We start from the raw sequence: 23,621 nt of genomic DNA, 5'->3' as shown, positions 1-23,621 counted from the left end.
TAAGGCCTTATAGGCTGAAACGTGTCAACTGATCTTATCATGATCTTGTCATGACTAAGGCCTTATAGGCTGAAACGTGTCAACTGATCTTATCATGATCTTGTCATGACTAAGGCCTTATAGGCTGAAACGCGTCAACTTATCTTATCATGATCTTGTCATGACTAAGGCCTTATAGGCTGAAACGTGTCAACTGATCTTATCATGATCTTGTCATGACTAAGGCCTTATAGGCTGAAACGCGTCAACTGATCTTATCATGATCTTGTCATGAATAAGGCCTTACAGGCTGAAACGCGTCAACTGATCCTATCAGCAGCTGTGTTCTGTGGTTCCTGAATAAAGATGAAGATTTTTTTTAAGAGCAACTACTGGTGTGCGGATCATCTTGCTACATTTTTAGATCACACATTCCTGGAACAGACCATCCTGCAACGGTGTTAAAGAAAAATGTTACATTTTGGGTCAATGTTGACTGTTCTTTTTGATATTTTTAGGTTATTAAACTTATATTTTATATATAGTCTCTTCTTTTTCACTCGCTGAATATATGCATACAATCTTTGTTCATAACTAAACATTTGCTACATGAAGGACTCCCAGAGCACTGCAGGTTAGCTAATTACAAACCCACAGATGCATCCTTTAGGCTGGCATTGTCTGATTGAAATATCTGATAAGGGTGAAGTCACTGCTCTGACTTTTTTTGTTTGTATCTGTTATAAGTATTGAGATACTTCAGATAAGTATTCTAATAATTTTTAAACAACAGACTTTTTAAATCAGGGAGCAAAAAGGGCCTAAACATAGGCAAAAAGCCTAAATATAATAAATATACAATATTTCATATTTACTGAACAAAAAAAATGAAAGAATGGCCTTGTTTAGTTCCTTACGAGACCAAAGAAAGAACACATAAAAACAATCAAAAATATACTCCAGTATTTTATCCAAACATCGCTTCATTACTCCACCTTGTACTGAAAATCCCCTTAATTGTGGAATTCTAACATTTTAAGAACACTAACCGCTGAGTCTTGTGAATGTGCAGCTTAGGCACTCCCAACTGTGCCCATTGTAAGAAACATTATTGTATCAGGAGATATAAATTTATATTAATGATAGAGTGTGCAAATCAAGCTAGATGATCTTCTCCTATGAACTAAGATATAAGGATTGATTTACTAAAGGCAAATAGACTGTGCACTCTGCAAGGGCAGTTGCTCTAGAGCTTAGTAAATGAGGTAAAGCTTCACTTTGCAAAGAATACCCAGTCATGTGCAACGGAAAGTAAAAGAATGCATTTTGCTTGCATATGATTGGATGATGGAGGCCAGCAGAGCTTTTGCAAAGTGCACAGTTTATTTGCCTTTAATAAATCAACCCCATAGAGTAATTGCGCTGCCTCACCAACCGCCAAAAAACGCTTCCCAGTTCAGCCCTCTCTAAACTGACCTGACATTAAAACTGCACTTTCCATTCTTGCCAGCAGGTGTCAGTCCGCACCACTTTGTACTCAGAATGGCTGTAGATCCATTGTACACATGTAGAGCTGCTCTGGATCTATTGTACACACATAGATCTGCTATGGATCTATTGTACACACATAGACCTGCGCTGGATCAATTGTACACACATAGACCTGCGCTGGATCAATTGTACACACATAGACCTGCTATGGATTTATTGTACACACATAGACCTGCTCTTGATCTATTGTACACACATAGACCTGCTCTTGATCTATTGTACACACATAGACCTGCTCTGGATCTATTGTACACACATAAAGCTGCTCTGGATCTATTGCACACACATAGACCTGCTCTAGATCCATTGTACATACATAGAACCGCCCTGGATATATTGTATACACATAGAACGGGTCTGGATCTATTGTATACACATAGAACTGTTGTTTTTTTATATACACATAGAAGTTCTCTGGATCTATTGTACAAACATAGACCTGCTCTAGATCTACTGTACACACATATAACTGCTCTGGATTCATTGTACACACATAAAGCTAATCTGGATCAATTTTACAAACATAAAAACTGCTCTGGATTCATTGTACGCACATAGAGCTGCTCTGGATCTACTGTACACACATATATCTGCTCTGGATCCATTGTACACACATAGAGCTAATCTGGATCAATTTTACAGACATAAAAACTGCCCTGGATTCACTGTACACACAAAGAGCTGCTCTGGCTCTGCTGTACACACATAGAGCTGCTCTGGATCTATTGTATACACATATAACTGCTCTGGATCTATTGTACACACATGTAACTTCTCTGGATCTATTGTATACACATATAACTGCTCTGGATCCATTGTATACACATAGAACTGCTCTGGATCCATTGTACACACATAGAGATTCTCTGGATCTATTGTACACATATAGAACTGTTCTGGATCCATTGTATACACATAGAACTGCTCTGTATCTATTGTATACACATAGAGCTGCTCTGGCTCTGCTGTACACACATAGAGCTTCTTTGGATCTATTGTATACACATAGAGCTGCTCTGGATTTATTGTATACACATGTAACTGCTCTGGATCTATTGTACACACATATAACTTCTCTGGATCTATTGTATACACATATAACTGCTCTGGATCTATTGTATACACATAGAGCTTCTCTGGATCTATTGTATACACATATAACTGCTCTGGATCCATTGTGTACACATACAACTTCTCTGTATCTATTGTATACACATATAACTGCTCTGGTTCCATTGTAGACACATAGAGCTTCTTTGGATCTATTGTATACACATAGAACTGCTCTGGATCCATTGTAGACACACAGAGCTTCTTTGGATCTATTGTATACACATATAACTGCTCTGGATCTATTGTATACACATAGAACTGCTCTGGATCTATTGTATACACATAGAACTGCTCTGGAACAAGGTGTATAGGAGCCCAACGATCCCCGATCAAAACCCCCTTAGCTGTAGGCAGCTTGATAGCTGGGTCAATGAGCTGAGATCATGCTCCCCGCACAGAAATCTCATGGACACATATAAAGGGCATGTGGGAATTAAAGCCCACATATACATCGCATAGGCTGTAAGAGGTTAAGGGCAGGGATCGATGTGAATGTACAGACGCATGTAAAGCGCTGTGTAAATTGTCGGCGCTTTAATAAGTAAACCAAACAAAAAATGTGACTTCATTCCCTTCAGGCAGCTTCCATCTTCATAGAAAGCCCCAGGTGTGGTCTGGGCAACTAAAGAAGAAAATCTATGAAATATTATCGTTCCCCTGTGTGCATCCTGGTCACCCGTCACGTCCTGCACACCGGAAAAACGTTCCTAGAAAAGGGTATAATTAAGGGGCAGCTCTCCCTGTCCTCGTCCTGTGATTCAGACACCTTTTAAAGGTCACTGCGCTCTCTGCGCGGCACTTAAAGTGCTGCAATCAGCAAATATTTTTATCTACTTTTACATCCTAAGGCGGAAAAGTCAAAAGGACCTTGGAATACATCCATTACTGTATCAACCCCCAACATCCGAGCTTCACAATGAAAGAGTGCGTCACCGAACCAAGCGTTCGGGAGGAGACTGCATACTCCTCCAGAACCAGAACCAGGGATAACTCCCAGCATGGACAGAGACCTTCCCGTGCTCTGCTCCTGCATGAGCTGCACTGTGCAAAGTGCAAACACAAATATATCTTAAGAGACCACATAACCACAAGACTTAAAAAAAAAAAATCACTAACCAGTTTACCTGCAAGTGAGTACACCCCTCACATTTTTGTAAATATTTTATTATAACTTTTCATGTGACAACACTGAAGAAATGACACTTTGCTGCAATGTAAAGTAGTGAGTGTACAGCTTGTATAACAGTGTAAATTTGCTGTCCCCCCAAAATAACTCCACACACAGCCATTAATGTCTAAACGAAAGTGAGTACACCCCTAAGTGAAAATATCTAAATTGGGCCAAAGTGTCAATATTTTGTGTGGCCACCATTATTTTCCAGCACTGACCTAACCCTCTTTTGTGCATGGAGTTCACCAGAGCTTCACAGGTTGCCACTGGAGTCCTCTTCCACTCCTTCATGATGACATCACAGAGCTGGTGGATGTTAGAGATCTTGCGCTCCTGCACCTTCCGTTTGAGGATGCCCAACAGATGCTCAATAGGGTTTAGGTCTGGAGTCATGCTTGGCCAGTCCATCACCTTTACCCTCAGCTTCTTTAGCAAGGCAGTGGTCGTCTTGGAGGTGTGTTTGGGGTCATTATGTTGGAATACTGCCCTGCGGTCCAGTCTCCGAAGGGAGGGGATCATGCTCTGCTTCAGTATGTCACAGTACATGTTGGCATTCATGGTTCCCTCAATGAACTGTATCTCCCCAGTGCCGGCAGCACTCATGCAGCCCCAGACCATGACACTCCCACCACCATGCTTGACTGTAGGCAAGACACACTTGTCTTTGTACTGCTCACCTGGTTGCTGCCACACACGCCTAACACCATCTGAGCCAAATAAGTTTCTCTTGGTCTCATCAGACCACAGGACATGGTTCCAGCAATCCATGTCCTTAGTCTGCTGGTCTTCAGAAAACTGTTTGCGGGCTTTCTTGTGCATCATCTTTAGAAGAGGCTTCCTTCTGGGATTACAGCCATGCAGACTAATTTGATGCAGTGTGCGGCGTATGGTCTGAGCACTGACAGGCTGACCCCCCACCCCTTCAACCTCTGCAGCAATGCTGGCAGCACTCATACGTCTATTTCCCAAAGACAACCTCTGGATATGATTCTGAGCATGTGCACTCAACTTCTTTGGTCGACCATGGCAAGGCCTGTTCTGAGTGGAACCTGTCCTGGTAAACAGCTGTATGGTCTTGACCACTATGCTGCAGCTCAGTTTCAGAGTCTTGGCAATCTTCTTATAGCCTAGGCCAGGGATTCCCAAACTACAGCCCTGCAGCTGTTGCAGAACTACACATCCTATTAGGCATTGTAAAACTCTGACATTCACATACATGACTAGGCATGATGGGAATTGTAGTTCCTGAACAACTGCAGGGCCGTAGTTTGGGAATCCCTGGCCTAGGCCATCTTTATATAGAGCACCAATTCTTTTTTCAGATCCTCGGGGAGTTCTTTGCCATGTTGAACGTCCAGTGACCAGTATGAGAGAGATAACACCATATTTAACACACCTGCTCCCCATTCACACTTGAAACCGTGTAACACTAACAAGTCCCATGACACCGGGGAGGGAAAATGACTAATTAAGGCCCAATTTGGACATTTTCACTTAGGGGTGGACTCACTTTTCTTGCCAGCCGTTTAGACATTAATGGCTGTGTGTTGAGTTATTTTTAGGGGACAGTAATTTACACTGTTAGGGCTCTTTCACACACTGTGTCCGTCAAACTGACTCCGCTTTTCTCAGCGGGAGATCGATCCGCTGATCCCCCGCTGAGTAGAAGGATGACAGCTGTGTCTCCGCGCTGTGTGCGGAGACACAGCTGTCAGTTCCCCATGCATCTCTATGGGGGAAATGGGATGGGAGCGGACTGTCGGTTCCGTTCTCATCCGATCCCATCCGCTGGACGAATGGAAAATAGGGTTTCTATTCGTCCAGATTTGACGGATCGGATTGGGTCGGATATCAGCGGACATGTCTCCGCTGACATCCGATGCCCCATAGGAATGCATGGGGGGACCGTTCAGTTCCGCCAAAAAAACGAACAGGCGGATCTGAATGGTCCGCCTGTGTGAAAGGGGCCTTATACAAGCTGTACACTCACTACTTTACATTGTAGCAAAGTATAATTTCTTCAGTGTTGTCACATGAAAACTTATAATAAAATATTTACAAAAACGTGATGGGGTGTACTTACTTTTGTGAGATACTGTAGATAGATAGATAGATAGATAGATAGATAGATAGATAGATAGATAGATAGATAGATAGATAGATAGATAGATAGATAGATAGATAGATAGATAGATAGATAGATAGATAGATAGATAGATTGATTGATTGATTTCTGGCCTTTTAACGAGGCAGGACAACGTTTTTTTTTTTTTTAACAATCGCAAGGGAGGACAAATTAATCGGCGTAGCAGACATTTCCCAGAGATATCCCTTTAAGCTGATTGGATCATCTGAATCGGAGACAAAAATCTTATTTTCAGATCACCTTCCGCCAGACCTTCAAGAAGTATACTCACTTTTGTGAGATACTGCATATCTTAAGAGACCACATAGCCGCAAGACTTAAAAACGAAATAACTAATCAGTTTACCTATAAAATTAAATTAAAAAGAAACAACTGCGCTAATCCTAACAAATAATATATAAGCAGCAACTTCAAGTGTGACTAGCACCCCAAAGATCAAATAATATTAAAAAGTCGCGCTATTTAATCAGTTTACCTGTATTTGGTATAACATCTTTACTCTATGTCTGCCACAGCCATAACATTATCCACATGGTAATCTCGGCTTGTGTTCCACACCTCACAAAAAGCAAGAAAAAAAAAAGCCAGAAAGCGAGGCGTGGAACACAAGCCGGGATTACTATGTGGATTTATGTTCCCTCAAGGCTTTCTTTTGTTTTCTGAGTACCTGGGTCCTGGGGAAAGGACACATATCTGAGTAAATTGGTCTACCAGAGGAGAAGGTTATCGGTGATGGTCGTTTTCTAAGAGACCTTTAACCTATTGCTTGCATGACTCTGTACCAAAGGCATAAAGAGTCCACATGTTCCGGTAAGCGCTCCTGAGTCTATTGTGGTGGCAGCTACACTGGTGGAGATTTACCTGCTCTTTTACTTGGAATTACACTTGGTGTATTTGGTGGACTTGGTGGACATACACTAGGAGATCAACATTCCCACTCTTTGGACACTTTCTTTACTAATTGGACTTTACAATTGCACTTTAATATACGTTTTTAATTTGTTTTGGAATATTACATTTATACTGTTTTTGTGCGAGCTGTCTCCAAATTGTGGAGGTGGTCACTACTCATTGAGATGTACAGTGACCCTCCACATTGGATAGGACATTGATACTCAGCTCCTTGATGACTTTGCATATTAACATTTTTTTGCACAGTATGCACTAAGCACTTTTCTATTTATTAACTTATCATCTTTAAATGTAAAAGGGTGACTTCAGATTCAGGAATAGTATTCCTGGTTCGGAAGTGCAATGGGAGATCTATATTTCCTATTATGCGATGATACATATCACATTCGTTTTGATGTTTACACTATATGCATTCAGCACTTTTTCAAGTGGTTACACTTTAATTGTTATATAAGTGGTAGGAATCTGACTTTATAAATTTTGAGCGCGGCACATATAAGGATTATATAAGTTAGTAACAATATTGTTGTATTGGAGTGCCTGCCGCCTCTTTTCTTCTTCCTTAGTAAGCCCAGAAATCCATTCTGAACCTCTTACACAGCAGCCTGAAAAAACTTGCGGCCAAGGGAAGCATCCGCAGATGCCAACACATCCACTTGGTAAAAGATTGTAAAAATGTGCCCCGACGACCAGGTGTCCGCCTTGCAAAACTTCATCACTGACGCCTAATGGCGGAAGGCCCAGGAGGCACTAAGCGCCCTAGTAGAGTGCGCCTGGACAGGGAAAGGAGGAACCTGACCCCTGATGGAAGGGGCCTGAACCACCGTCTCTCTGAGCCATCTAAAAATGGTCGCAGAAGACCCTTTGTGAGGTCCATCCGTGAGCACAAATACAGTCTGACTTCCTAAAAGCTTTGGTAGGTGCCAGGTACACCCTAATTGCCCGGACCACATCCAAGGCATGCAAGGCAATTTCCTTTGGATGTTTAGGCCTGGGACAAAGGGAAGGCAACACAATGTCTTCATTCAAATGCAAATCAGAGACCACCTTAGGAAGGAATGACAGACAGGAGCGAAGCCCCATCTTATCCCTGTGAATTACCAGATAAGGTGAACCACAGGATAACGCCGCCAGATCCGACACCCTGCGTGCAGAGGTGATAGCCACCAAAAAGTCCCCTGTCTGTGACAGCAAAGAAAGGGAAAGCTCCCAAAGATTCTCAAAAGAAGACTTCTGGAGAACCAAAAGTACCAAATTGAGGTCCCAAGGCGGCAAAGGAGATCACGCTGGAGGGACCAAGTGCTGAACACACTAAAGAGAGGTACGCACCAGAGATGTAGCCAAGGGTCATTGGAAGAAAAAAAAAATGCCAGGGCCGACCCCTGGCCCTTGATAGTACTCAAGGCCAACTGCTGTTCAACCCCCGTTGAAGGAAGGTCAAGATCCGAGCCAACGAAAAAGAGCGAGGAGGAACCCCAAGGGGAAAAAACCACGCAATATACGATGGTAGATCTTCAAAGAAGTAGATATGCTGGCTTTTAACAGCATAGGAATCACTGATTCAGACAATCCCCTATCCTTCAGCACCTGGCTTTCAACAGCCAAGCCGTCAAAGCCAGCCAATTTAAAGAAGGCTGGAAGATTGGCCTTTGGGACAGCAGATCCTCCCTGAGAGGAAGCCTCCAAGGAAACTCCGGCAACCAGCGCACCACGGCAGTGTACCAGGCCCGGCGGCACCAGTCCAGGCCATCAAAATGACCGGAATACCTTCTGCCTGGAGCCTGTAGAGGTCTTGGCAGAAGCTTGAGAGGAGCGAAGGCGTAAATCAGACGATACTGACCCTACTGGCCACCAGCGAATCTGAGGCGTCCGCCGGAGGATCCCGTGCCACGAACCTCTGCACATTTCTGTTGAGCCCAGACGCCAACAGATCCACTGCGGGGATATTCCACCAGAGACACAACTGAGGAAACACTTCTGGATGAAGAGACCATTCCCCCTGGTCAAACGCCCGCTGACTGAGGTAATCTTCCTGCCAATGTTCAACTCCAGGAAAGTGAATGACAGGGAGGGCTGTAATGAAGTGTTCTGCACACCTAAGAATGCTCTCTACCTCCAGAGCCGTCAGAACACATTGTCTGATTGAATGCCCACTGGACAGCCTTGTAGGCGATCCATCCAATGTTCCAGGCACAGCCTGATCACACGTAACTCAGGACATTGAACAGTAGTCTGGATTCTTCCAGGGTCCAGACCCCCTGAACAGAACTTCTGCCGAGGACGCCTCCCCACCCAGACAGGCTGGCATCCGTGGTGACCACTGTCCAATACAAGGATTTTGCTGTTGTAGACGTGGAGGAATAATCCTCACTATCTGAGCGAGTGGTTGCAGACCCATCAGGGTGACCCACATCCGCGCCGGCCGAATCAGATTCAGGATCCGATGAGACAGGGGAAGGCGGGGGGTGCTTTTTGCTAGCCCATCGCCTAATAGCCACCTCCACCCAAAACACAAGGGACTCCAGGACCACCGTCAGTGCATGGATGGATGATTTGGACCCAGAGGGCCCTGCAGCCTCAGAGAGGATATCACTGCTCCAGACAGATCCTCCTCCCCATTGAAATGGGGGGCTGTCAGCCAGGAGGAACGCTGCGACACAGGCAGAGGCCAGGTCGTATGCGACCTCGTGAGACCTTTAACTCGCAGGACCTGCCCCTGTCCAGTGTGGCTATGTCGCGGCCGACCTAGCGTGGAGCTGAGGCCTGCGCACGCTCCCTGGCAAGACTGGGGTGACCACTGGATCTAGATTATCCAGACCATTACCTAATCCAGCAGTTGATTGCAGCTCTCACAGAAAAAATCCAGGAGGAAAATATTTTCCATCTAAAAAATTTTTTGCCAGGACCAAAGATCCCAGCAAGGAACTAGGTCCTTACTCCTGACTAGGCAAAAAAATGAGTGGCTATAGCTGGGAGAGGAAGTATACCCCCTGGGGACTGCCCATGGGTGTAGCCAGAATTTTTTTCTACCTAGTGTCCTACTCCTGTAGGGGGCAGTATAACTTCAATGGTTAAGAATAGCAGAAGTTGTGTCCGTCAATGAACGAAAGAGAAATATTATTTCTTTAAATTCCACCAAAAGTATAATCATAAATCTTCATGGTCATGCTACATATACACTCACCGGACATTTTATTAGGTACACCTTGCTAGTACTGGGTCGGACCCCCTTTTGCCTTCAGAACTGCCTTCATTCTTGGTGGAATAGATCCAACAAGGTGTTGGAAACATTCCTCAGAGATTTTGGTCCACAGTGACATAACATCACGCAGTTTCTGCAGATTTGTCGGCTGCACATCCATGATGCCAATCTCCCATTCCACCACATCCCAAAGGTGCTCTATTGGATGAGATGTGGTGAGTGTGGAGGCCATTGGAGTACAGTGACCTCATTGTCATGGTGAAGAAACCAGTGGTGAGATGATTGGAGCTTTGTGACATGGTGCATTATCCTGCTGGAAGGAGCCATCAGAAGATGGGGACACTGTAGTCATAAAGGGATGGACATGGTCAGCAACAATACTCAGGTAGGCCGTGGTGTTTAAATCATATTCAATTGGTACTAAGGGGCCCAAAGTGTGCCAAGAAAATATCCCCCACAGCCCACACCATTACACCACCACCACCAACCTGAACCGGTGATACAAGGCAGGATGGATCCATGTTTTCATGTTGTTTCCGCCAAATTCTGACCCTACCATCGGAATGTCACAGCTAAAATCAAGATTTATCAGACCAGCTAATGTTTTTTCTAATCTTCTATTGTCCAATTTTGGTGAGCCTATGCAAATTGTAGCCTCAGTTTTCTGTTCTTAGCTGACAGAAGTGTCACCTGGTGTGGTCTTCTGCTGCTGTAGCCCATCTTCTTTAAGGTTCCATATGTTGTGCATTCAGAGATGGTTTTCTGCATACCTTGGATGTAACAAGTGGTTATTTGAGTTATTGTTGCCTTTCTATCATCTGGAACCAGTCTGCCCGTTATCCTTTGACCTCTGACATCAACAAGACATTTTCCTCCACACAACTCACGGGATATTTTCTCTTTATCAGACCATTCTCTGTAAAGCCGAGAGATTATTGTGTGTGTGAAAATCCCAGCAGATCGTGAGTTTTTAAAATACTCAGACCAGTCCATCTGCCACCAACAACCATGCCACGTTCAAAGTCACTTAAATCCCCTTTCTTCCCCATTCTGATGCTCGGTTTGAACTTAAACAAGTCGTCATCACCACATCTAGATGCATAAATGCATTGAGTTGCTGCCATGTGATTGGCTGATTAGCAATTTGCGTTACCAAGCACTTGAATAGGTGTACCTAATAAAGTGGCCGGTGAGTGTATGTGCAGATATTTTGTACAAAATAAAGGCTGTTAATCTGCTGAGATCTGCCAATGTCTTCAGTATGGGAATAAGTTCCCACAGTAAACCCAGGTCAGGGCTACTGCCTGTCTTTTAGCAGAAGCAGTTCAATTATGGCATCACCAGCATCCTTATTGCCTAATCTTGGCAGGCCATAACTATGCTTTATTTACAGCCCCATCTAATGGCCAAAAGGGGAAAGCACACAAGGAATTATCAAGGTGCAGGTAGGGATACAGCTGAGCTATAACATAATCATACACGTGACTGTGCTGCGGAGGTGTACGATTATACTAAAAAGTCCATAGGTCCAAAAATATCAATGGCAGCTTCTCAATGAGACCTAAGTGATCTCTGCAATATATAAAGGAAACAGCAGAGGGTGCCAACTAAGTGGAGTATATAGGAAAAGCATTTATTAAGAGTAACAATTGGCAGCTTTTCAGGTGCATAAGGATAAGAGCATATCATCCACCCAGTGCGGTTCACTGTTGAGCCTCAGTGTGTCTTCAGAAGCCAGGAAGCAGATACAGCTGTCAGGAGCTGTGTAGCACACCAGAAACAAAACTGTAAATCCTGGAGCCACCATGGAGCGCAAGCCAAGCGTAACTGCTTACTGCCCGCCCACCGTCAAATGACGGCGGAGTGGTGCAGCTATTGTTCTGGGACCAGAACGGCCTCTCTTGCGCGTCCGCGGGGGCACGCAGTGCGGCGATCGTGGCGTGAACCCAATCTTGGTAAAGAGCCAATGACATTGCTCTTTACCCATGTGATCGGCTGTGTCCAATCACAGGCGGTCACATGTAAATGAGGAAGTGCCGTTTATCTGCTCTCCTCGCCTCACACTGTCCTCACAGGGGAGACCAGGACAGGTAATCAGGGCACTGATCATCAGTGCCCTGATTACAAAAAAGTGAAAAACAGTGCCAATCAGTGTCCACCATCAATGTCCACAGTGCCCATCATCAGTGCCCACAATCAGTGCCCATAGTGCTGACAGTCAGTGCCTGCTCATCTAAGCACTGATGGGCACTGACTGGCAGCACTATGGGAACTGATGGTGCTGCCCATCAGTGTCCATCAGTCCTGCCCGTCAGTGATCATCAGTGCCGCCCATCAGTGCCACCTCTCAGTGCCCATCAGTGCCTCCTATCAGTGCTGCCTATCAGTGCTCATCAGTGCCGCCTATCAGTGCCCATCAGTGCGGCATATTAGTATCTCCTCATCAGTGCCACCTCATCAGTGCTCATAGCAGAATACATATTGGATATTGGCCTGAAGAAATTAGATTTTTTACATTTTTTTATTGGCTGTAATTTATAACAAAGTAAAAAATATTGTTCTTTTTTTTTTCAAAATTGTCAGCCTTTTATTGTTTACTGTGCAAAAAATAAAAATTGCAGAGCTGATAAAACACTAGCAAAAGAAAGCTCTATTTGTGGGGAAAAAAGGACATCAATTTTATTTGGGTACAGCGTCGCACGACCGCGCAATTGTCAGTTAAAGCAATGCAGTGGTGAATCACAAAAAATGGCCTGGTCAGAAAAGGGGAAAAAAACCCTCCAGGGCTGAAGTGATTAATTCGTTGTATTTGGTGATTTAAAAAGCTTCTAGGGAGGCACAGATATGTCGGCCGCCCAAAATTATCATCTGAAAAGTACACACGATTTTGCAAAGATTTTACACAGGTGTGTTTTTTTTATGTGCTTTTGCTACATTTTCAATGCATTTCAATGGGGAGGTGCGTTACACTGCAACAGAAGCGCAACAGACCAGTGTGAAGACATTGATAGAATTTAAAGGGATACGTTTTTCTTGAGCTTTTCTAGGACTTTTTTCAATGCTAAATCGCTTCAATAATTAAAAGAGGAAGTAAACTCTCCCTTTTTTTCCGTTTTTTTCTTCCCTGGAAAGTAAAGGCATAATGTGCTAGAATGCATCGCATACTAGCACATTATGTGACACCTACTTTCAAACTAAGCCCTCGTCATCCCCGCTGGCGGTCGCATCCATCTTCAGCCATCTTCCTTCCTGGTCTGCGGACTCCGGCTATGCTACTGGCCGGGAGCCGCGTGAGGTCACTCCCGCGTATGCGCGCGGGAGCTGCCGTTTTACGGCACAGGGCTCTGAAGAAACGGCACGGGTGGCCGTTTCTTCAGAGTGCATGCGCCGATGACATCATCGGCTGCATGAAACGTAAATATCTCTTAAACGGTGCAAGTTTAGGACATATTTACAGTACCTATAGGTAAGCCTTATTAACCACTACTGGACCGAAAGGATTTGCCCCCTTAATGACCAGGCCATATTTTGCGATTCGGCACTGCGTTACTTTAACGGACAATTGCGCGGTCCTGCGACACTGTACCTTAATAAAATTGATGTCCTTTTTTCCCACAAATAGAGCTTTCTTTTGGTGGTATTTGATCACCCGTGAGATTTTTATTTTTTACTCTATAAACAAAAAAAGAGCGACAATTGTGAAAAAAAAAAAAAAAAACAATATTTTTCACTTTCTGCTATATAACATTGCCCAAAAATTTTTAAAAATCAAAGTTTTTTTTTTTAACATTTTAGGCCAATTTGTTTTCTGCTACATATTTTTATTAAAAAAAAAAAAAATCGCAATAAGCATATTTTGATTGGTTTGCGTAAAAGTTATCGTGTCTACAAACTACGGGAAAGATTTATGTCATTCTTATTGTTTTTTTGTTTTTTTTAACTAGTAATGGCGGTGATTTTTAGCGGGACTGCGACATTGCGGCGGACAGATCGGACCCCTGAATGACATTTTTTACACTTTTGGGGGGACCAGTGACATTACTACAGTAATCAGTGCTAAAAATATGCACTGTTACTGTACTAATGACACTGGCGGGGAAGGGGTTAACACTGTGGGTGATCAAGGGGTTAAATGTGAGCCTAGGGGGGTGATTCTAACTGTATGGGGGCAGGGCTTGTGAAATGACCATAGAGACCTGTGATCCTATATAGAAGGATCACAGGTGCTCTGTGATCATTTCAGAGAGAAGAACGGTCAGCTGTGTTTACAACAGCTGACCGTTCTTCACTCTCAGCGGGGAGCGATCGTGGGTGCAAGGCGGCAATCAGAGTCGCATGCCCTGTGTATCGGATTCCCTGCTGCCGAGTGGGGGCAGGGACCGCGGTGGCGCACGCTCGCCCCCTAGCTGCAGGCGCGCGACTGACGTACCACTTTAAAAAGTCAAAAATAATACAGTTATATATTAAAAATATATATATTTAAAAAACAAAAAACGGTCCATTTCAGTTTCCAGCCAAGAGCATCCTGAATTTTCGGTTTTGGTCCAGAATTTTCATTGAAGTACGCCACTGACAGCTTCTCCAGGAAAAAACATCTTCATTGTATCCGTCTACCAGTCCGGAGTTATTCTTCAATCCCCTGAGATAAGCAGCCGTGCGGGAGCATCGACAAGTTTCGGAAACTTTAATTATATTTAATTGTAATTGATTTTACATTTCACAGCTAGAAATATTTAACAAGTTCTCCTTTAACGGAATGTGCGTGTGGGGGGGGGATGGGTAAACAGAGATGGAACAAAAAGGACATAAAATAGACATTATTCCGCAGCCCGCAGGTGCCAGCAATCCAAATAAATGTATAGCAATTAGCGGGATTAAAACAGATTGAAATAGCAGCTGAAGGCAGACGCGGTGTCGGGGTTATTAGAACGTTATGGCGATGGAGGCAATTAATCATATGCTCGCGGCGGTCATGTGTTGCATCGCCGATATGGCGGGTATGGTGCCGGATTAACCCTGCCAGGACCGGAGAATCACAAAGAACCGTGAGCGGAGTACCCCCCACATACTGGCAGTCTACTATCACAGCTCTGGGAAGAGGATCAATCTCTACACGTCCATACAAAGGGAGATGAGGATAAAGAGTCACAAAAAAATGGTTATCCTTAATAAAAAATAAAATGGTGATATTTCCACTTGCTGACCAGGCCTTTTCTGGAACTTTTTGTTTCAAAGTTTAAATCAGTATTTTTGCTAGAAAATTACTTAGAACCCCCCAAATATTTTATATATATATATATATATATATATATATATACACACACACACACATATATATATATATATATATATATATACATACACATATCTATATATATAGATATATATATATATATATATATATATATATACATACACATATATATACTGTATATATATATATTTTTTTAAACAGAGAATAAAATGGCGATCGTTGCAATATTTTACTTCACACAGTATTTGAGCAGTGCTCTTTCAAACGCAATTTTTTGAAAATAATACACTTTAATGACTTTAATAAAAAAAAGACAATATTTACCCCCATTTTATTTATATAATGTGAAAGAAGATGTTACACCGAGTAAATAGATACCGAACCTGCCTTGTTCTAAAATTAGGCACACTCACACTCTTGCCCAAGATTCTTTATCTGATACAGGCTCTGCCTATTCTCTTGCCTACCTCCTTCTTCAAACGCATAAATGCCCTTTTTCAGGCATTTAAATGGTCCCACCAGAGACCGCACCTACAACTTTGGCTACTTCATCTCCCTAAAATTCAGGGAGGGGTAGGCTTACCAGATGTGCGGGCTTATTACAGAGCTGCTCATCTCACTAGAATAGTCGACTGGCACTGTCACTCTGAGGCTAAACACTGGGTGGCCATGGAAATGGAGGATTCAGGGGGCACAGCAAGAAGCTGGCCGTGGATTACCAACCGTTGCCTAAAATTGGGCATGCTCATGGAATAACGTCAAAATATGGTACTTAAAAATCTCCATAGGCGACACTTACAAAATGTTTACAGGTTACCTGTTTAGAGTTACAGAGGAGCTAGAATTATTGCTCTCGCTCTAACGTTCGCAGTGATGCCTCACATGTGGTTTGAACACTGTGTACGTATGTTTGCGCGGCTTACATATGCATTTGTTTCTGCACACGAGCACGGAGGGGTGGGACACTTTATATTTTTTAATTTTTTGTTTATTTTACTTTTTGATTTTTACACTGTCCCTTTATTTTTTTGATCACTTTTATTCCTATTACAAGAAATGTAAACATCCCTTGTAATATAAATAAGAATGACAGGTCCTCTTTATTGAGAGATCTGAGGTCAAAAAGACCCCAAATCTCTTCCTTACCTTTAAAAGCCCAGTTCTAGGTCAAAAAAACTGTCCTAAGGCAGGGTGGTCGAAAGTGCCTGTATGGTGACTATTTTCCCTCTGACTAGAAGTTTTGACTATTCCAAGAAACTCACCCCTGCTCAATTCTGATTGTCCTCAGTTTGCTGTGCAGATGGATGGTGCTTGCAGTCAGCTCTTGATTGCTGTATAACAGGGTTTAAATTTCATAGAGCGGCACACATCCTTGAAATGTGGAAACACTTTATTTTCCACAATTAAAAGTCACATGTACATTCTAACGCTAAGCACTATACCAGGAGCAATCGGTGGTTAGTCTGGCCTTCCTCTTCATAGGAGGTCAAGGCTCCGGTGAGTTCTTTCTGATAGTTTAGTCCGCTGTACATTCCAGGATTCAAGATCCTTTTGCTAGAATGGAAAACTTCAAGAACAAATGGAAGGGTGTGCAAGGGCACCTTTCTGAAGGACAAACAGCCATGGTCCTTTTCAATCCCTTCATCATCCGCTACAGGAGTCTGGTTGATGGGAGCCGCCCCCCCCCCCCCCTCCAGGCTAGTGTGGGGACTCGGGTGGCCAAATGTGTGCACAAATGGTAATGTCTATTATTTGAGATCCAGGGGTGCCAGCTACAGTAAAACAGTTACTTTTGGTGCTTTAGACATCACTCTCCAGAATATTTCTTCATCCTGACCAGAATAGCACATTCCCCTCAGAAGGTGGATGTCCTCTCTGATTACATCAATGTTATATGACTGCAATGGGGAATTATTCTAAGTCCTCCCTCAGAGAGATTTAAAGGCTTTTATTCTCCTCCGTGTCCCATACAAAGAAGACCGGTGTTGAATTTAAAGAAACGGAGTCTCGTGTGAGATGTACATTTCCAGTTCGTTGGTCCTACTTTAAGAGCTATCCACCTCACCGATGACCATTATAAAGGTTCTAATCTCTGTGTAGCCCCTCTGAGGAAACAGGGGTGCTTCAGTTCCACCATTACTTAGATGATATTCTACTGTTGACTCAGAGTCCAGATGACCTATTAGTTCAAAAGGGGATCCTTCTGGCCAGCCTTAGAAGTTTTGGCTGGATGGGAGGTGTCAAGACAGTTGGAGCAGACCTGACTAGTCATTGATATGGAGCCCCAGTTCAATGATCAGGCGAGCAATTTTTCTCATCCTTTTTGAGTGGGCCAAGCAGTTGTCCGCTTCCCAATGCAGGGGTCACTTGGAAAAGATGTCTTGCACCCCTATGCTAACCTGGGCACACTGGATTCTCTGGACGTGCAATGAATTTTCTTTTTGCAATACAAAAGGCAGCTGATTCAAAGTGCTTTTTCCCAGATGAGTTGGAGCCTCTGGTGATGGCTATGTCAGGGGACCCTCACTTGATCCCTTCCAGTAGGCTCATTATCTGGGACCATTGTCACCACTGATGCCAGCACTTGGTTCCCAAAGAATGAGTCTTTATTCGGAAGATCTTGTCCATATCACTCAGGTATGGGGCAACACTCAGCTGTCTGTTTGCATCACCATCTATTCACAAGGTGCCTCTCTTCCTACCCTCACCCGTTGGTGGAGGACGTGGATGCCCTCACTCACCCAGGAAATAGTCACCTAACAGGTGCCTTTCCTCTACTGCCTTTGGTCATGAAATTCCAGGGGAGACTGTTGTCCGAGGGTCTCACTATGATAGCAAGCATGCAGATTGGCCCACAGGCCTTGGGTTTACCCTAGCCATGGAATCTAGGTAAGACCAGGCACTTCAGCTACCCGTGTTTCCACAACACCTGTCCCATAATGGCCTGTAAATGGGGGGGGGGGGGGATTGGAGGACTTGGGCCTTCTTCTAGATGTGGTTAAATCCTGGCAAGGTTCCAGAAAAGACATTAACAAATCTGTTTACTCCAAAGTCTGGAACAGATTCACAGCCTGAGCAGAATTTTGATCCTTGCAACCCGGAGGTTGCTATCAATTGAATTGTTGCTCAGCTTAATCCTGTAAGGGCTCATTTCAGCTTTCACCAGGGAAAATGAGCATGTGAGCTGCCAGGGGAATGCTTCATGAGGTCAGTCCTGAGAATTTGCCCTGAGGAGGAATAACGTTCCCCAGTAGGTTTTTATTCTGGTCCTGGCTTTCTTGCCAGGACTCTGTCTAAATAATCAGGCAGTGTCCCTCGATAACTTTAGGTGATAACTTCAAGGGGCAGAATATTGGCTCTGCAAACACTTGGAGCTACAGAGTCCTACATTTTATTCCTTCCGGCTAAATTGGGGCCTATTCTCCTCAAGCACTTCTGTTCCCAAGGTGGCTTCTGTTTTCATCTTACAAACAAAGTGGCGGTTCTATCCTTTCCGGCAGAGACAGTACCTAACCTACACTGGATGTACCAGTGTGTCTAAAATGCCTACCTTCAAGCAACTTCCTAGGTAAAATCCTCCAGAAGGCTGATTGTGTTTCCATCAGGCAAGTTCAGAGAAGGAACCTACAGCAAAACCTTCTCATTTTGAATAGTCAAGGTCATCCAGAAAACTTACAGTGCGGCCAGGCAAGAGCCTCCAGAAATGCTATTTGCTCATTCAGCTAGGTGAATTTCTACATCTTTAAATGTGGGTATTTGCCTATAGAGCCCTCTGCAGAACAGCAGGCTGGTCCGGGAGGGGGGGGGGGGGGTCACTTGCCTACGGTGCTACAGGGAAGATCCAGGGGCTTGTACATCAATGCACTTCATTGGAATGACGGTCTAGGCTTCCGTGTCCATTGTAGTAAAGTTTGATTATACCCCACCCTGTTTAGCTTGCTATTTATCATATGTATGCTGCCATGTTGGCGACATGAAAAACTGGATTTTTGTAAGAATTTACCGTAAAATCCTTTTCTCTGAAGTCCATTGACAGATGTAGCTCTTATGCTTCTTAACCATTGCAACTGATTAGTTCAGGGTACAAGATCGAATTTCGGTCTCGTCCAGCAGACAGACCGACCGAATGGATTCCATCCGAAACTTCTGCACCCGCACAAAACGGTTCAGAGACTTGAGGTCCATTAATGGATGCACCTTGCCCTCTTTTCTGGGCACAGTGAACAGGTTTGAATAGCTCGTAATCATTCCTGCGGTGGAACCGGTACAATCACTCCTTGTGCTAAGAGGTCCTGCACTGCCTCCTGGAGATCCCGCAAGCGATCTGGAGACAGATGAAGATTTGAGGGAAAGAATATGTCTGCTGGACGAGACCGAAATTCGATCTTGTACCCTGAACGAATCAGTTCCAATGGTTAAGAAGCATAAGAGCTGCATCTGTCAATGGACAATAGAGAAATGGAAAATTGTATCAAATACGTACTGTAATTTTCCTTTCCTGGCGCCAATACATGGCAGCATACAGCATATCACTGCTGAGCACTTACAATCTCACAGATAAAAAGAAGCGTGTATACACATTCCAAAAAGGCTGCGGCTGTTAGCGTTATCCCAGGCAGTCGGGACGTTGTGACGTAAGCACGCTAACAGCCGCGGCCTTCTTGGAATGTGTATACACGCTTCTTTTTATCTGTGACATTGTAAGTGCGCCACTTTAAATAAACCATCAGCTTGTTTAGATATACTGCACCATTGTAGTTATTTTGTATTCTGAGGGAATCTTGGATCCTGGGACTCGAGAGGTTTTTCGGTGTTTCACATTTCATTTCCATGGATCGGGACAGATACTTTGAGGTTTTTCCTGGATCATTCCCCATTTCTTTATATTCATGCTGGTGTTGACTTTTCTAGAACTTGAGAGTCCGCACTATCTGGTAAGCAGATTACTTGTATGCACGTGGTGTTTGGTGACACAATTTCATCCATATTGTCACTCACTGGTGTGTGGAGGATTCTCTCATTTATTCTTCATATGGACTTTTTATGAACTTGTACTGTTGAATATTCAGTTTATTGGCGCTGCATTTTTGTTTACAATATTTTATAGTGTGTTATCAACTTATTGTGCTGGCTGCCTATTTTGCCCCCCTTTTTTTCTAAGCTCAGATATCTTTGAAATTTTTTAAAGCTAAAATAAAGTTGGAAATGATAAAACAAGTAAAATAAAATAGGAATATCAATGCATAATAAATAAAATAGTAAATAAAGCTAAAATAAAGTTGGAAATGTTATAACAAGTAAAATAAAATAACAAATTAAATAGGAATATTAATGCATAATAAATAAAATAGTAAATAAAGCTAAAATAAAGTAAGAAATGTTATAAAAAGTAAAATAAAATAGCAAATAAAATATGAATATTAATGCATAATACATAAAATAGTAAATAAAGCTAAAATAAAGTAAGAAATGTTATAAAAAGTAAAATAAAATAGCAAATAAAATAGGAATATTAATGCATAATACATAAAATAGTAAATAAAGCTAAAATAAAGTAAGAAATGTTATAAAAAGTAAAATAAAATAGCAAATAAAATATGAATATTAATGCATAATAAATAAAATAGTAAATAAATCTAAATTAAAGTTGGAAATGTTATAACATACAAAATAAAAAACAAATAAAATAGGAATATTAATGCATAATTAAAAAAATAGTAAATAAAGCTAAAATAAAGTTGGAACTGTTAGAACAAGTAAAATAAAATAGCAAATAAAATAGGAATAATAATACATAAGTAAAAGTCTGCTCCTGGGGAGAGCAGATATAGTGAATGCAGGCTCCAGGGGAGACCAGATATAGTGAATGCAGGCTCCTGGGGAGACCAGATACAGAGAATGCAGTCTCCTGTGGAGACCAGATATAGTGAATGCAGGATCCTGGGTTTAGTAACACTTTAAAAGAAAAAATATGATGTTGTTTTATAAGGTGAGTTACCACTGAGAAAAAAAAAAAATCATTGAGGGTCACTTACCTCTTTTAGGCAGCCCATGAAGTTGTTGCTGACAGGGGATCCCGGTAAGTCAGCCGTGCTCGGACTCCCCCCAACATAGAAGAAATCGTCGGAGCCCAGCATGGTGTAATCTTCCTGGGTGTAGCCGGTTGTGGTCAGGATCCCATCCACCGATATGGTCACCTTACAAGGAAAGAAGGGGACATGGCGTCATTCTCCTCATTACTGCACATGGCGAGCTCCAGACTGCAAATCTCTAATTACCACAATGAGGCCTGAGGTCTAGATATCCAATCACATCATCGGAAGCGGCTCGGGAATCGCAGGTGTCACATCTACAGACCAAACATGGTTACCCGGAGCCCTTCCAGACCCAGCGCCTCAGCATTTCATGTTCTGAAGGTCAATGTGGCCCTCTGGAGAGAGATTGTGGCCCCTGGGAGGGACACACTGTGCAAGAGATACCAAAGCCTAGACACCCACAGCATATACGATTTGCATAGCTGATGACCCCCCACCCAGCCCTAAAAACTCACCCCACATCCCTGGAAGTGTAAATCCTCATTAGTACCGACATTTGTTGTGTAATGCTTCGGAGGCCATAGGCAGAACATGAAATGCTGCCATGCGTGTGAACAGCCTGCTGAGCACAGCACCTACAGCCTCGATCATGTACGGTGTTGGCGAGATGCTTCCACTCCGCCAAGTAACAATGTCTCCAGCTATACCATACGGGCTCATTACAATCCTTGTGATAAACACGACATTGAATAATTTCACCTGCTAACAGTGTCAATCCACAAGAAGTAGAAGGACAAAGGAAGGGGCATCCCTATCAGCGTAAATAAGTGTGAACCTAACTTGATATCAGCCTCTTGCAATTCCAGTACAGCAGGGTGACATGTGCACTTATCTTCTAAGAAAATGAGTTTTTTTGGATAAACCCCACGTGTATGAGACCGAACAGGGAACACATAGCGTACAAGGATTGCTCAGATATGCCCTTTCCTGGCTGGAGGGCTTCAAACCAGATTTTGTCTCCTAATTTAGCATGGAAGGATGTTTATGAATAATAATAAAAGATGGGAATAGAATTCCAAAGCGTTTCGGTGGCTCGAACTCCCCCCTTCATCAGGGCTGTGAAACATACAGTGTTTAAAAAGGATGTAAATACAGTAAAAACATAAGTCAAGCATACAGTGTTTAAGAGGATGTAAAAAGAGCTGTGCAGATATGTCAGTAGGTCACATATTTGCAGTTATTTTTACACCAAGAAAGAAACAAGGTGAACACCTAGTCATGAAAAACAACTTCTTATTTATATTATTATATATTATCTCGTTTCTCAGCCCAGATGAAGGGGAAGTTAGAGACCCCAAAACGAGTTGAGCCACCAAAATTAATTGGCCTTACTTACGATTAATAAAATTTTACTGGACTTGTTACTAACTTGTGGTGCTCTCATCCTTTACACTGTGAGCTATGTCAGGGAACCCTAGAGACATCCCATATGACTGGGAGGCGACTCCTAGAGGTAGAAATCACCCATAAAAATTACTTATCTTTGGGTCCGGCGCTCCAACAGCACACCTTTTGTAAATCGAGAGTCTCTGTGGAACTGACTCTCCAATTGTCCTGGGGCGGACACTGTGGCACTGAAAAGGACACCTCCGAGAGGAGTCACCAAGAGGCCTCCACATACCATGTCCACCTCTCTTCCCCTGGCGGTGTAAGGTGCTGTGTTCAGTTGCTGACACGTAGTTCTCTTTGCTGAAAGCCTGGATGGGACTCATTCTTAGATACAAGCTTATACATCCTACAAACAGCCATAACTTTTATAACAGATCCTCCACCATTGGTACCACCACCACCTGCCCCAAACTAACCAATAAGAAAAGCAGAGACACATCTGGTCTTTATTGCCAGACCCAGCTGAGCCTGACTGCAATAAAAGGGAGAAAAAGGTTCTCAAACCCAAACCGCTACCAGAAAGTGAGAGAAAACCAAAAACACGCATGCCTGGAGGGCCGACCCCCACCCCTTCTACACCTCCCAGTCTGGAGACCTGAACCAGCCAACCAGGTGACTGACGATGACACATGGAGTGAGGAGTTACTGGGTTAGTTGGTTAGAGGTGATGGGTGAGAGGGAAGGCTGGAGGGCTGACTGGTGGGGGATCACAAACCTTTCCAACAGTGCCGCTAATAGGTGATGTTTTCCAGACTACCAAGTAGCAGCACAGAGAAGTTAGAGATCTTGTAATTATAATATAGGGTACC

At 43.2% G+C, this 23,621-nt stretch overlaps 1 protein-coding gene across 1 annotated transcript in view; it reads right to left on the bottom strand.

Annotated features, from left to right (window-relative positions):
• The window catches only part of NRXN3 (neurexin 3), a 748,840-nt gene that overhangs the window by 501,550 nt on the left and 223,669 nt on the right, over positions 1 to 23,621 (bottom strand). The window contains exon 7 of the mRNA XM_082275286.1: positions 21,364 to 21,525. Within this exon, the coding sequence (XP_082131412.1) occupies positions 21,364 to 21,525 (162 nt within the window). The remainder of the gene's footprint in view (positions 1 to 21,363; positions 21,526 to 23,621) is intronic.

This window comes from Pelophylax lessonae (assembly GCF_965119305.1).
Source record: "Pelophylax lessonae genome assembly, chromosome: 13".
NCBI lineage: Eukaryota > Metazoa > Chordata > Amphibia > Anura > Ranidae > Pelophylax > Pelophylax lessonae.
This window is presented reverse-complemented; position numbering and strand designations above follow the sequence as displayed.